At 37.3% G+C, this 17055-nt stretch overlaps 1 protein-coding gene across 1 annotated transcript in view; it reads right to left on the bottom strand.

Annotated features, from left to right (window-relative positions):
• Positions 1 to 15216, bottom strand: part of LOC106056074 (lysosomal alpha-mannosidase-like) — a 54288-nt gene extending 39072 nt beyond the window's left edge. The window contains exons 1-2 of the mRNA XM_056021490.1: positions 15108 to 15216; positions 2663 to 2845 (exon numbers count right to left, since the gene is read on the bottom strand). Coding sequence (XP_055877465.1) covers positions 2663 to 2845; positions 15108 to 15191 — 267 coding nt within the window. The 5' untranslated portion in view covers positions 15192 to 15216. The remainder of the gene's footprint in view (positions 1 to 2662; positions 2846 to 15107) is intronic.
• Between the last annotated feature and the right edge of the window lie 1839 nt (positions 15217 to 17055).

Raw genomic sequence — 17055 nt, 5'->3', positions numbered from 1 at the left:
AATTGCTAGATATTATCTATTTATCAATACACACACACACACAGAGCATACTTGGACATCTATTTCCCCTTTTAATTAAATAATTCTAACACGGGTTTTAAGTAGACTATACCAACAGAGGCCAACCAACAATTTTGAGGACATTGATCTCAAATGATCAATAAGTCATTTAACGATCGATCCTAGCACAGGTTGTATTAGATCAAATTCTTTTATTTTCGTACGCCTGCCGCTTTTTAAAAAAACCTTTTGAAAAGTGGACGAACAGGAAATAGAGTGCATATATTTTGTAAACAAAAAATGTAACTCTGTGTCTCTGGAAAAGATACGAAACAAGATAAATATTTTAGTATTTTGAGTTCGTTTTGAATCAACAAGCTATTTGACAAGATTTGTTAAGACGTTTTATTTAATAGAGGATATTTTTTATGTTACTATGAATAGAACTTTGACCTCTCTTTCGTGTTCTGCTTCAACCAAAAGTCACAAGACAGACGTCGGCAGACACCCGTCTATTAGCAATGAACAAAACGTTATATTTTGTCTCAAGTACAGCATTCGTGAGGATACAAAGACTAAAGACGTCCTTCAAGAGAGCAGTGTTTCCCAAAGTGGGGTACACGTACCCCCAGGGGTACTGGAGGGGGGTACGCGTTGCACCTCATTAACTATGCTGATTTTTGAATACCCATTGATTATGTTCTGTTAATACATTACAGTTAAAGTGTTGTGGGGAGAGGGGCCAGGGATACACATAGGTGAAAAGTTTGGGAAACACTGTTCTAAAGTAAGATAGTTAGTTCACCTATGTCATGGCTGAAGACACCTAAATAATAATAATAATACTTATCCATAAGGAAATGTGTCTTACAATGTGTTTTGCACTAAACAAAATATTACAACTTTAGCAAACCAAAGTTACTTATGAAAAGTTTCTATCAGATAGTTCAGTTTTATTTAATGATTTGATTGCCAGGGGAACAAAAGAGGTTTTTCTTGTCTTTTGTATTTGTTATCAGTGTCTTGTACATCTTTTGTGATGGTAAAATCACAGAATCCTGACCCAGAGGGTGATGTTTTATTTCTAAAATCATTTTGGCTTTCTTATGAAGATTTTCCTCTTTAGGGGAATGAACTGGTGTCTAGCGACTGGTGACTAGTGACTGCTGTCTAGTGTCTAATGACTGGTGTCTAGTGACTGGTGTCTAGTGACCGGTGTCTAGTGACTGGTATTTAGTGACTGGTGTCTAGTGACTGGTCACTAGTGACTGGTATTTAGTGACTGGTGTCTAGTGACTAGTGACTGGTGTCTAGTGACTGGTATTTAGTGACTGGTGTCTAGTGACTGGTGACTAGTGACTGGTATTTAGTGACTGGTGTCTAGTGACTGGTGACTAGTGACTGGTATTTAGTTACTGGTGACTAGTGACTGGTATTTAGTGACTGGTGACTAGTGACTGGTGTCTAGTGACTGGTGTGTACTGATTGGTGTCTAGTGACTGGTGTCTACTGATTGGTGTCTACTGATTGGTGTCTAGTGACTGGTGTCTAGTCACTGGTGACAAGTGACTGGTGTCTAATGATTGGTGTCTAGTCACTGGTGTCTAGTGACTGGTGTCTAGTGACTGGTGTCTAGTGACTGGTGACTAGTGACTGGTGACTAGTACCTGGTGACTAGTGACTGGTGACTAGTGACTGGTGTCTAGTGACTGGTGTCTAGTGACTGGTGTCTAGTGAGGTTAAAGGATGGAAGACGCAATAGTTTGTGTTTTTTTTCCATTCTCTAAGTCAAGGGTCGCTTTCTCAAACCTACATTGTACAATTGTACACGTATTAAAAAAAATGAGTCCCCGAAGTGAGAACCGCTGTTTCACGCAAAGGCTGTTAATAATGATACGTCTTCATAGGTGGAATTTAGTGAAAACATATACGTATACGACTTGACATCCACGTGGTGGATGACCTTTGCCCGTATGATACCAGGAGCAGACTTGATTAAGGGAAAACAACCCAATGTAATGTGAACGTCGTAATGATAACTAAACATTGGCGGCAGAAAAATTGCTAACGCTTTGCTTACGACAATGAGTGATCTGGCAGTGACAGGAGACGAGCGAGCTGACTTAGTGATGCGCAGAGTCAAGACTTCCTCAGAATAGTGAGTGCAAATAAATGCATTTAAAAAAATAGAGCGACCAACAATTTACCATGACAGGAGGCAAAACAAATGTTATGTCAATAGCTTTAAATTAAATATATCAGAGTTATAGACATATAGACATAGCCCTCAGTAAAAAAGTTATATGATGGATTATGTTAGTGATATTAGTGATGTTAGTGATATGGTGGATTATGTTATTAATATGGAGGATTTTGTTAGTGGCATGGTGGAGCCTGAGGTGGAGCTTGTTGATGATATGGAGGGTTATGTTAGTGATATGGTAGAGCATGTAAATGAGATGGTGGAACATGTTAGTGATATGGTGAATTATGTTAGTGATATGTGGAGCCTGCCTGTGATTTGGCGGAGCATGTTAGTGATATGGTGTAGTATAATAGTGATATTTGGCATTGGTATGTAGACCATGGTACGCTATGATGAAGCTAGTTATCAGAAAGCAAAATCAAAGGTAAACCTTGAGCAATGAGTACCAATGGTTACCTTATAGGAACAGGTTCCCTCTGGCGTCTCTTCAGGCGGAACATAGTTGTGAATCGTTATCCTAGGCACCACCATCTTTTTAGTTCTCTCCGAGGTGGACCACAGGTAGTGGACGAGCTGGATGAACACAAGTGCGGCCGTGACGTGGATCAGTCGTTTGAAAGACACCCTCATGACGTTAACCTGTGAGCAAAGACAACCTTTCGTTATTTACGTATCCCCAGTGAGCAAAGACAACCTTTCGTTATTTACGTATCCCATGTGAGCAAAGACAACCTTTCGTTATTTACGTATACCCAGTGAGTAAAGACAACCTTTCGTTATTTACGTATCCCCAAGTGAGCAAAGACAACCTTTCGTTATTTACGTATCCCATGTGAGCAAAGACAACCTTTCGTTATTTACGTATCCCATGTGAGCAAAGACAACCTTTCGTTATTTACGTATCCCATGTAAGCAAAGACAACCTTTCGTTATTTACGTATCCCATGTGAGCAAAGACAACCTTTCGTTATTTACGTATCCCCAGTGAGCAAAGACAACCTTTCGTTATTTACGTATCCCCAGTGAGCAAAGACAACCTTTCGTTATTTACGTATCCCCAGTGAGCAAAGACAACCTTTCGTTATTTACGTATCCCCAGTGAGCAAAGACAACCTTTCGTTATTTACGTATTTCTAAACTTAGGGTCATACTAGGACACAACTATTTATTGATAGCGATCTTAACTTACCAAAAAAGCACTTTCTCTTTCCTTGTGATTTCAATGCAACTAATACTAAAATGAAAGCTAGAGTTGTTGAATGTAACAGAAAAGAATCGATTGTACAAAACTATATGACTAAGATAGCATAAACATTACCCAATGCTTACACACAAGAGGAAAAAATCTTTTGAACCCACAGTTAAGAATATGATCCTTATGTCGTCTGGGGACAAGACTTTTTCTTCTGATCTTGTTGACTCGTTTCTTGTATGAACTTAACAAACACATTTTTTTCTGTTCAAAGCGAATACCATTTTCTGTGTTGTATATATGTGTGTGTGTGTGTGTATTTGTGTGTGTGTGATATTGTGTTAAAGATAGCAAACTATAAACAACATTAAAAAGAACTAGGCTGAACAGATTGTTTTAAGTCTCACATACAAAAAAAATGTTTACAAGAAAGAAAGGCTTGATATTATCTTATTGCGCATTATGAAGACCTATGGGAAATAAAGTCTAGATAAATATAAATGTTAGATGTACTGTATTCCCTTGCTATGATATTTGTAAAGTATCTGTGAACCGAAGACCTGCATAACTAGTTTAAGAATCTATCGGAACTTTTTTTTAAAAGTGCACAGTTTGGGACAAGATATTTGTTTGAAGATACACATCAAAACATTCTACAATATCAGTTTCGGGTGTTTCCGTGCAAGGACTGCGTACACATTTAGGAAGTACTGTAAATAGTTCGCCCAGTTTTATTACTTTTTAAATCTAGAAAAATTAAATTGAAATAATTTATTCTAATTTCTTAATTAACTTTTGAACTATTTAATCCAAAAATTGTTGCCATTAATAGATAGGATTTGTGACACATTAAAGCAGTGAGGTGTTGGTCTATTTTGTGTCCTATATCCTGGGCTGCTATTGAGGTGTTGGTCTATTTTGTGTCTTATATTCCGGGGTGCTATTGAGGTGTTGGTCTATTTTGTGTCCTATATTCTGGGCTGCTATTGAAGTGTTAGTCTACTTTGTGTCCTATATTCTGGGCTGCTATTGAAGTGTTGGTCTATTTTGTGTCCTATATTCTGGGCTGCTATTGAGGTGTAGTGCCCTGTGCTGGTGTCGTGAATTTGTTTGTTTATTTCGATTTTTTCCCCTAGCGTTTTGTTTACATTTGTGAATTCACGTGAGATTGTGTAGTGACCATATTCCGTACTCATGGACCGCTGTTTTAATTTGAAGCTCCACAAGGAACAAAGTCTGTTTTGTATAGGTCTTTCACTTTATTAACCTTGATACTAATCCTAAACTGTATCGGCACTGCCGTCCCTTTGAATACATCAGCTGCGTAGAGAGGGGGGAGGGACTGATGTGTGGGCGACATCGTTCCGACCACAGCTAATGCCCAGACATACATCTCATGTCCATGAGATGATCCATAGCCGCTTTGCGACTGAGGGAGGCCATAGATAGAATCCTTAACTCCTGAACTTTCAAGATAATTAAATATGCTGCGTATAAATTCTGTTGTGATGGTCAAATAATGTGAATGTTAACTCTGGACATGTTCCAAGTGCTAGTCGGTCATTAGAGGATCACAGTGAAATGAAGGTTCTAACATTACGTACCGCTAGAAATCACCTGCTTGAAATCCCTTAACAAAACTCAATACCACCACCCCCACCCACCCATGAAAAGTAAGATAAGAAAATTCGAATTTAACTTAAGATTTTTTTCTATATTATTATTTTCCTAAATCATATTTTACATCATGATATCGATAGAACTGATTGGACAAATATAGACTTCTATAGCGCTTCGAAGATGTAGTCATTTGTTGTTTTTTTTCCCCAATACTGAACATCAGGAGGCCGCCGGAAAACCCGTGGTGTTAAAAATAGACCCGTGAATCAAGGGACCGCTGTTCCTTTTATTTCCTGTTACTTGCCGTAACAATGTTCAGATCCCACCCCTACCCCCCTTGTATCATGTCGTTACGTCACAACTCAACGTTCCCTTTCTTGTTGAACAAAAACAAAACAACAACAAAAAAACTGTAGGACGTCATTCTAGACTGCAAGATATTTTCAAACCGAATTTCCTTGGTTATATAAATGAATGTACAGCTAAAGTTCTCTTGGCGAGTTTGTGTGTGTGTGTAGGGCCGGCGCAACCTGAGATGAACTCCTATTGAAAAATCAGAGCAGGAAGGACTAGTCCTCCCGTAGTGCTCTGGCAAGAAACTTAGCCGTTCGGCGTAGTGCCTCGTAGCTACCATACAAGTCGAGTTACTGCTCAGACAGGTCCCGGGTCGGCGCAACAGATTGCGGGGCCCTATGCGCAACGATTGCGCGGGGCCCATTTCTGGGTAATAAGTGAAAATAAAGATTTTTTTGTTAGAAAATAAATACGTCTTTGCATTTTATTTATACTTTACTTAGTACAAAATCACGGTCAAATTATTTTTACTAGCTGTCACAGATGTGTGTGTGTGTGAGCTAGTTAATTATATTGTAAGCTATTTTCACGGCTCACCGACAGACTTGACAGAGTACAGACAAAGGGTAGGAATAGTGTGACACTTAGATGTATAGCTTGTAGGGCGACTCAATACCCGTAGGATGGGACAGACACGGGCGATTTAGTAGCGTTAGTTTAGGCGTGGGTTAGGGTCTCAGCCTATATAGAATAGAGTTTTGGGGCAGTCGGGACACAGCGCCATGTAGTGTTAGCAGGGGCGTGTGTCGTGTGCTAGGCGTTCTCTGGTGAACGACACATACAGACATTGGGAGCAAGTCGCCGAGGCTGGCTCGCGATCTTGGCTCCAAGAGGTGTGAGTTGTTTGCCAGAGACAACATGTAGAAACCAATTCTAAGGGACCAGGGTAAGAAGAAATGCTTTTAATAGTTATATATCTAGCATTGGATGTTAGTTGATTATCAATATTAAGAATTTTGCCTTAGCTAGTTGTTAGCGATATTTTGATTGTTTATTTAGAGTGACAGTCTTAGTGACCAGCAGTCTTAGTCGAAAGTCGCAGTCATAGTCTGAGTGACCAACAGTCTGAGTGACAGTCTCAGTCAGAGTTAGAGTCAATGTCAGTCACGGTAGATTTATACCAGTACATATCACATCAAGACTATACGGACTGAGACGTGGGCTCCAGGATCCGTGCTAAGACAAGAAAGAGAGAGAGAGAAAGAGAGAGAGAGACTGTCCAGTGTGACTTGCTATTTGTACCAAACATCAATCTATATGTAACTATGTTATTTTAGCCTTTATGATTATATAACTCCGAACTGTTCGTAACATTATTCATACTTATGTTTGTATTTATTACATTGTTTTATCTACTTAATTAGCCAACCCAATTAATCACATTATTATTTCAATTATATCCAATGTTGGTGGTTAATATTTGAACTATATATATCAATAATTAAACACCTATTTTAATGACACTATTGTGTTCGGAGATCCTAATTTGTTACATTACTCATTGTTGTGCTCTTCGCTTCATCGTCACCTGTTGTATTAGTTTCAGTCATTATTACTTGTTGGCTAGCCACAGCGAGAATCATCCTAGACATCTTGCCATCAAGATCTGACATTTAGTTTCTTGACACTAGCTATCTACAATAAAAGATAGTTTTCCAACTAAAAGCAGATAAACATTCAGATCTGCCTTTTAAATTTGCTATTGTTCTACTACAAAAATATAGCTTTTGATTTTTTTTTCTAAGAGATCGAGATGGATTTAGACCTATATTTATATGCCATTGACTATTACAGGAAATAAAGTATTGGAACTTCCTGGATTGGTTAAAAGTCGCACTAGTATTTTTATTAAGTGAAAGCTGACAAGGCCGTTATTGTTTTTTTTTATTGCGAGTAGGATTGGCGTTTTCCATATTGAATGACAACCCCAAAATGACAATTTTGTCTTTTGTTTAGGACTTTTTTATGAGCTTTTATAATTTATGACTTTCTTTTCGTATACTTTGCAATTTCATGAGATATGCAGGAGCTCCTGGAAAATCAGGAGGCCTCGGAAACCTTGTTAAGTTTAATTTAATAATTTACAACTAGAGTTAGCGCGGAGCCTATGAAAGTGCGGGGCCCACTGCGGCCGCATAGGTTGCAGTGCCCTAAGGCCGGCTCTGTGTGTGTGTGTTTGTGTGTGTGTGTGTGTTTGTGTGTGTATATATATATATACACTTTTGTAATTGCTCTTTCAATGACATCTTAATTTTTATTTAAATTAAAAATATATTCAGGTGGGTATCAACTAATTTATTTTGTTCATAAAGCGTGTCCTAATTTTTAAAAAATTAAATATGTACATACTTTTCAACCTTTTGTACAACTAGATTTTAAAAAGGCAATTCTTAACCAATTTATATTATTAAAATGCGAAAGAGTACCTGCAAGAAATCATTGACGCAGATAAACAAGCTACGCAGATTGAATTTGTTTATGATAATAATGGTCTTATAGAAGTGTTGGGCCATTGATGTGGCTGAAGGTACTGTGGAGTACTTCTTTGTCAGTACGACAGATCTCCAGGAGCCGTCTACGAGTTTTTGTAAAGAGATACAAGACACCAATAGCAAGGACAAACAGACACAAACACGTTTTAGTTCCCCTGGTAATCTAATCATTAAATAGGAACAATCTGATATAAACTTTTCACATGTAAATTATGAGTGAGTCTGGTGTGAATGTACATTGTGTTTTTTTTCTAGTTACAATGTTTTGTTTGGTGTAATGCACAAATTGTAAGACAAATTTCCATACAGACAATAAAGATTATAATAATAATTATTATTATTATTAATCCATCTAGCCTGTTAGCTATATTTGATCAGCTCTTCTATTTTTCTTCTATAATTTTATTTCTAAGCTCTACTTTCTAAAGTTGATCTTTGGACTACATTTTCTTTCTCTTTCTGTTTTTTTTTTCTCTATTTCAATGTTTTCTCACCCTGCCCCTCATTCTCTCTCTCTCTCTCTCTCTCTCTCTCTTTCTCTCTCACACACACACACATTCACACAATGCTCTCTATGTGTTTAGAAGAAAGAAATAGCGGAAAAGAGAGAGAGAACCAAAGAGAGATAGAGAGAGAGAAATGGGAGATGGAGATAGAGATAGAGAAAGAGAGATATAGAATTAGAAATACAGAGAGAAAGAGAATTGGAGAAAGAAAGAGAGATATAGAGAGAAAGAGATATAGAGTAAGAGAGATATAGAAAGAGAGATATAGAAAGAGCGATATAGAAAGAAAGATATAGAGAGAAAGAGATATTGAGAGTAAGAGAGATATAGAGAGTAAGAGAGATATAAAAAGAGAGATATAGAAAGAGAGATATATAGAGAAAAACAACAGCAGATAATACTCGTATGTAAGGAAACCATGAAAAATGGTTACCATCCATCACTGACCATTACACTGACCACTACTCTGTCTCTATTATATTGGCAGCGATTCTCACACTATGTTGCCCCCTGTCTTCCTGAAGGTGTGCATAGAGATGAGCAAAGAGGAATGAACTCGGTCTTTAAACAAACACAATTCTCCTCTACGTAAACCCGAACTTTTGGACAAGTGTCTGGACATACGTTTGTCTTTATCGTGTCTGACTTTAATACAATTAGAGTAACTTTCTAATTTCACCAGCCATGCTAATACCGTCATCGTAAGAGTTGTCTGAGACAACAGAGACACAACCTTGCAGTTAATACTTCTCCACGAACGCAATTCTGCCTGTCTTTCTAAGGTCCAAACAGTTTACTTACTCAATAACGCAATATCTTCTTCATGCTTTTAACAAGATGATGGTATTTCTACAGTCAATGCAAAAAACAGTTGTTCCTTCTCTATAAGCGCATCGACTGTCTCTCACACTTAAGTTTGTCTTGTTTAAATGTTTTGACCTGACCTGCATTCTTGTGATATTAAAAATGTATGTGCTGTAGATCCCAGGAGAATGTATTACACTGTTCTAAATTCTTGTACTGTTTTTTACATGAGACAAGGGATACCCCACTATTATTAACAACATAAAAGCTATTGATTAATGCCTAGAAATAAACTTAAAGAGACATTGTCTGCAGTTGTAGCCTGCTAATGCATGTGCGTTGAGCGCGCAAATAGGTCTTATCGATTACCATCTTCAGTGCATCTGGACATACAGTGGGATATTGCGCCCTATAATCTAACAATAAGTAGGGGGGGTATAGCGTGGGGAGAATTGTCTTGAGCGAAACCTAGTGTCTGTAAGCTGTCCCATTAGTAAAAATACTGTATATGCGCAGGGCCGGTCTTAGGCCACTGCAACCTATGAGGTCGCAGTGGGCCCCGCACTTTCATAAGCCCCGCTCGAATTCTCGGTGTAAATTATTAAAATAAACCATTTTAACTTATTATTAAAAGGGTTTTTGGAATTCTCCTGAAATTGTAAAATATACGAAAAAGTCAGGAAAATCTCCTGAAATTATTAAAATCTTCTTAAAACGGATGCAAATCTCCTTAAATAAAAACAGACGGAATTGTCATTACTGGTTGTCATTCAATATGGAAAGCGCCAATCCTACTAGCAATTAAAAAAACTGCATTGTAATAATAAGGCGAATCTTAACCCAAACAAGAAGTTCACATTCTTAATTTACTTAAATAGTCACTGGCATACAAATATAGATCTAAATCTATCTCGATCTCTTTAAAAAAAGCAATATTTTGCTAGTCGAAAGTAAATCTAAAAGGCGGATCTGAATGTTTATCAGCTTTTTGTTGAAAAACTACCATCTACTGTAGATGGCTCCTAAAGTTAATTTGATAGTGATTTTGTACTTCGTCAAGTATGAATAAAATGCAAAGATGAATTTATTTTCTAATACAAAATTTTAATTTTGACTTATTATCCTTATTACAACCCAGAATAGGCCCCGCGAGATCCGTTTCGCATAGGGCCCCGCAATCTGTAGGACCGCCCCTGTATATGTGTGAAAGTAAGCTGTGCCATTGGTAAAAATACAATATATGCGTGCCTGTAAACTGTGCCTCTGGTAAAGATACAATATCTGCGTGTCTGTAAGCTGTGCCTCTGGTAAAAATACAATATGTGCGTGTCTGTAAGCTGTGCCTCTGGTAAAGATACAATATCTGCGCGTCTGTAAGCTGTGCCAGTGGTAAAAATACAATATGTGCGTGTCTGTAAGCTGTGCCAATGGTAAAAATACAATATGTGCGTGTCTGTAAGCTGTGCCAATGGTAAAAATACAATATGTGCGTGTCTGTAAGCTGTGCCAATGGGGTAAACATAAAATATATGCGAGTCTGTAAGTTGTGCCAACGGTCGCACTATTGTCTGTGTGTCTGATAGAATGTAGGCGTTCCGGAGGTATATTATAAAGGGGGGGGGCAGAACACGCAATGGGCAATTTCATTTAATTGTCTCTATAAAATGTTTCTTTTTTTCTTGAGCTAATAAAATTATTCCTGAATTAAACAGTTTAGATATTTTGATCTCTGGCATTTAAGGGGAAGCAGAAATCCAACAGTCCTTGGAACAAATAATAATGTAGATCTAGATATAAGTTTACATTGTGACGATAGGCAAAGAACATTAATTGTCTAGGATTTCTTATTTACTATCTAAAATATATGTACTATAAGTTATGGGATCAACATAATGTGGGTATATAAATTATAGTAATGGAATAAGTTTAAATAAGGTACAATGTATAATCGGTGTGAAAGAAATGTATATTCATTGACAGCACATTATATTGCCATATATAAAGAGCAAACAAGATAAAATGTCACATTTGGCAATTTTATTAAAATTAAATTTTCTTTGTAATGTAGAAATATAATGTAAACATATATAACTTAAATTACTCTTTCTAAAAAAAAATATTTTAAAAAGTGTAATTTTGATAAAAGATAAATCTATTTTTATCTGCCTACACTTTTATCTCCCCTTGCTACATTCGACACATTAAAAGACACTGGGTGGTCGATCTCAAGAGATAATTTCCATACTCCCAGGTATGTACACATGCAAATAGAACCCAATTCAGTATGCCTTAAATCTTTTCACTTAAGTTGATCTTTAACTGACTGTTACAAGTTTCAGAAGTCTACTTTATACACACTGGGGGAATGTATGGATGGGCGTTCTAGGTTCTCATGTAGGCCTACTGGATAGTTCGATAAGGTTGGGGCTAGGGGGTGGGGGACAGTGTTTGGTAAACAGAAGGTTTGACATGTCGACTGGAAGATAAGCTCATGGAGTGTCTACGTACTGAATTAGTTTACGTTGAATGAGTTAATAATTTTATCACGCATATGACATTATCAATTAAAAAGACACTATACGCCCTATATAGAAGAAATTAAACTGGAATTAATCTTAATATACAGATCACAAAGTAAGGCATATGTATGTATGTATGTATTTATGTATGTATGTATGTATGTATGTATGTATGTATGTATGTATGTATGTATGTATGTATATCCAGCATAGAAATTAAAACCGTTCGACCAATCTTTTTAAAACTTGGCCCATATCTTCCTTAGATCATAACGTCTGCTTGAACCACAACACACGAGACGCGGGTCATATCCGGCTAGTATGACTTCAAAAACCGGATCTTGCACATTCTGCTTTCATGTGCTCCTCTCGACCTCGTTTTCAACTTGAGACTTAATTAACATAAATAATTGTATTTTAAAAATTGTATTTTACATAAATATTCACATGCGAGTCTTAAGTAATGTTTCTTTTATTAGATTGTTTTTATTTTTTAAATATGATTGATTAAATCAGATTTTTTTGGCATGCCAAACGCCAGAGTCTTATTCATATTTGTGATTGATTTCTATTTGTTATTTTTTTTTTGTTTGTATTTAGGAATTATTTTTATTTTTGTTTTGTTCACTTTGGTTTGCGATTTATGTTTGTGCTTATGATTTGTATTTGTGTTATGTTTTTACTTGGGATTTCTTTCTTTTAGTGTTTTGGTTTCTGTGTTTTCTTTATATTTGCGTCTTGATTTTTTTTGTCGTGGCTTTTATTCTACTAGCCTTAGAGAGAGCACATCTGTTGGAGTGAACAAAATATTGAACTTTTTAGAGTTTTATTCACTTACTCTAACAATTTTTTAAAAAAGCAGATTAGCGAATATACATAGAGAGACGGACAAATGATAAGGAAGAGGAAATCGATAGTGCATAATATATACTGATAAAAAGAAAACTATTTTCATTGTTATAATCATATAATGGAAGCTGGTTATGAATGTATCTTCATAAGATCAAAAGTTAAATCCTGCTTCTTGAGTCGCACTACATAGGTAACAGGCTTACGTTATCGTATCGTCTGTCAAACTAAGACTTTTACCTGGTATGTCCACCATCTTGAAGTTTGGGGATCCAAGTTATTCAGGTTTAAATGTTTTCTGCTCATTTGTTTAGTTATGTTCTGTCCACAAGTTCACTAATTCGTTCATGTTCTGTCCACAAGTTCACTAATTCGTTCATTTTCTGTCCACAAGTTCACTCATTCGTTCATGTTCTGTCCACAAGTTCACTAATTCGTTCATTTTCTGTCCACAAGTTCACTCATTCGTTCATGTTCTGTTCACAAGTTCACTAATTCGTTCATGTTCTGTCCTCAAGTTCACTCATTCGTTCATGTTCTGTCCACAAGCTCACTAATTCGTTCATGTTCTGTCCTCAAGTTCACTCATTCGTTCATGTTCTGTCCACAAGTTCACTAATTCGTTCATGCTCTATCCACAAGTTCACTAATTCGTCCATGTCCTGTTCACAAGTTCACTAATTCTTTCATGCTCTGTCCACTAGATCACTAATTTTTTCTTGCTCTGACCACTAGTTTACTAATTGTTTTCATGTTCTGTGCGGAGACAGGCAGGCCCTACAGAACACTGCCAGATACCTGGACCTTGCTGTAAGGGATTAATCCCAGTACGGAGCCTCAGTGCATGGAGGCTTACAAATGGTGAGAATGCAATACTTTGTCCTAACGCCACCTTCTGAATTTTCCCTCTGGGTTGAGTTCCGAAAACAATGTTCCGTATTTTAGTTTGGCTATAAGCAGTGAATGTTTGGATTAATAATTTACCGCTCAGCCACCGCGCATCTGTTGACAATTTATTTCCGTAATGTTCTGGTTGATTTTCTAAAGATTAAAACCCATCACAGATAGGCTTCACTGTGCTACTAAATATAGCGTCATTCAAATTAACGTTGCTTTGAAATGTACGCGTTGCAGGTAACGTGAAGACATGAGAGAAAGTACATTTCGACTCTTCATCAATTGAGTTGGTAGTCTGGTGACAAACATGACCAACTACAAATTCTGATTCATTTTGTTGTAGATTAAATATTAATTCCAATCTTAGACGAGTTTGCGGAACCTTGTTGATTACAAGTCCGTGTTTACGATGGTAATTTTTCGTTAGAACCACAAAAGAGATACAAGACACCGATAGCAAAGACAAACAAACACAAATACTCTTTTGTTCCCCTGGCAATCAAATCATTAAATAAGAACAATCTGGTATAAACTTTGTCACATGTAAATTATGAGTGCGTCTGGTGTGTATGTACACTTTGGTTTCTTATAGTTATAATGTTTTTTGTTTGGTGTAATGCACAAATTGTAAGACAAATTTCCTTACGGATAATAAAGATTATTATTATTATTATTATTATTATTAAACACCTGGAGACTTCCTGTATCAGGGGGTATCTTGATTCCGGCCCCGAGAGTTGCATCTTTGTATTTATATATCTCCAGACTGAGGAGGATGGTGTGTGTATTCTCTGAGTGGTACCCCTTGTTCTAATGCTCAGTTTGTTCCCTTGTTTCTCAAGATTGTAACTATTGTGTGGTGTCAGCTTTCTAGTATTTGTCTTCTTCTGTTAAAATGAAATCGTATTCGGAACCTCTGTGTTTCTGATTTAAATCTTTAGTTATAATAAAACTCCGTGTAGACTTGATTTTATTTTCTACTGACTTATTTTCAAGACAGTACCAGGGGTACCTGACGAAGAATGTTGGTGGGGGGTGGGAGGGGCAGATGGCAGCGGTCAGGACGACCGAACAACTGTCCTGATCACCTAATACCTCCCCTATTATTAACAAATGTTTCAACTCTGCAATCTGTTTTCAGTAATCCTAGATAATGTGCAATAGGAAGTTATATTTTTTGATTCACAACAAGCAGGAGACGCTGGGTTATCTAATTACATTGTATCATTTACAAATATTATACCTTAGATTATCCTTAGGACATAACATTTTTATGATTTACAGCTATCCTGCATTAGGACATTAAATGTTTATTATTTACAGCTATCCTGCTTTAGGACATTAAATTTTAGTATTGGCATATGTCCTGCATTTGGGCATTAATGATTAGTAGATGACCTGCATTAGGACACTTTAATCGTATTATTTTAAACTGCATGCACCAGGCGAATACATAGTATGATTTTTAAAATGCCATACATTTAGCCTTAACATTCTATAATATATAACTATTGTACATTAGCTCGTTACTTATGGGTGATTAAAACAACTATTATGCAATAGGCACATTCGAGACAAGTTATTGTAAAAAAAAATGAACATATGATTCTCACTTCCCCCTCCCCAATGTTATTTTCTTCCGGTTTATAAAGAAAACGTTCGTCTTACCTTTACGTTGTCCTGGCTGGTTTCAATACTCCGTCTCGATCTAGATACTAACTGGGCGAGTGCAGATCTTTCCTTTACAGGCATGAATTTACAGAAAGGGCATAATCGATTACCACTATTTCACCGATACAATGACGATCTCTTGTGGACAAGTATAAAAAAAAAAGCTAGCGCCGAGACGCTATGTTTTTGTCCATAGGCGTGCCACGGGGGTACAGGTAATACTGAAATAAACCTACACTTTATATGTCCATAGGCGTGCCACGGGGGTACAGGTAATACTGAAATAAAACTACACTTTATATGTCCATAGGCGTGCCACGGGGGTACAGGTAATACTGAAATAAAACTACACTTTATATGTCCATAGGCGTGCCACGGGGGTACAGGTAATACTGAAATAAAACTACACTTTATATGTCCATAGGCGTGCCACGGGGGTACAGGTAATACTGAAGTAAACCTACACTTTATATGTCTATAGGCGTGCCACGGGGGTACAGGTAATACTGAAGTAAAGCTACACTTTATATGTCTATAGGCGTGCCACGGGGGTACAGGTAATACTGAAGTAAAGCTACACTTTATATGTCTATAGGCGTGCCACGGGGGTACAGGTAATACTGAAATAAAACTACACTTTATATGTCCATAGGCGTGCCACGGGGGTACAGGTAATACTGAAATAAAACTACACTTTATATGTCCATAGGCGTGCCACGGGGGTACAGGTAATACTGAAGTAAACCTACACTTTATATGTCTATAGGCGTGCCACGGGGGTACAGGTAATACTGAAGTAAAGCTACACTTTATATGTCTATAGGCGTGCCACGGGGGTACAGGTAATACTGAAGTAAAGCTACACTTTATATGTCTATAGGCGTGCCACGGGGGTACAGGTAATACTGAAATAAAACTACACTTTATATGTCTATAGGCGTGCCACGGGGGTACAGGTAATACTGAAGTAAAGCTACACTTTATATGTCTATAGGCGTGCCACGGGGGTACAGGTAATACTGAAGTAAAGCTACACTTTATATGTTCATAGGCGTGCCACGGGGGTACAGGTAATACTGAAGTAAAGCTACACTTTATATGTTCATATTCGTGCCACGGGGGTAAAGGTAATACTGAAGTAAAGCTACACTTTATATGTCTATAGGCGTGCCACGGGGGTACAGGTAATACTGAAATAAAACTACACTTTATATGTTCATTGGCGCGCCACGGGGTACAGGTAATACTGATGCAAACCCATACTTTATATGTCTATAGGCGTGCCACGGGGGTACGGGTAATACTGAAATAAAACTACACTTTATATGTTCATTGGCGCGCCACGGGGTACAGGTAATACTGATGCAAACCTATACTTTATATGTCTATAGGCGTGCCACGGGGGTACAGGTAATACTGAAGTAAAGCTACACTTTATATGTCTATAGGCGTGCCACGGGGGTACAGGTAATACTGAAATAAAACTACACTTTATATGTTTATAAGCGTGCCACGGGGGTACAGGTAATACTGAAATAAAACTACACTTTATATGTCTATAGGCGTACCACGGGGGTACAGGTAATACTGAAATAAACCTACACTTTATATGTTCATAGGCGCGCCACAGGGGTACAGGTAATACTGAAATAAAACTACACTTTATATGTCCATAGGCGTGCCACGGGGGTACAGGTAATACTGAAATAAAACTACACTTTATATGTCTATAGGCGTGCCACGGGGGTACAGGTAATACTAAAATAAAACTACACTTTATATGTCCATAGGCGCGCCAAGGGGGTACAGGTAATACTGAAGTAAAGCTACACTTTATATGTCTATAGGCGTGCCACGGGGGTACAGGTAATACTGAAATAAACCTACACTTTATATGTTTATAGGCGTGCCACGGGGGTACAGGTAATACTGAAATAAAACTACA

This window comes from Biomphalaria glabrata, chromosome 2 (assembly GCF_947242115.1).
Source record: "Biomphalaria glabrata chromosome 2, xgBioGlab47.1, whole genome shotgun sequence".
Lineage (NCBI taxonomy): Eukaryota > Metazoa > Mollusca > Gastropoda > Planorbidae > Biomphalaria > Biomphalaria glabrata.
This window is presented reverse-complemented; position numbering and strand designations above follow the sequence as displayed.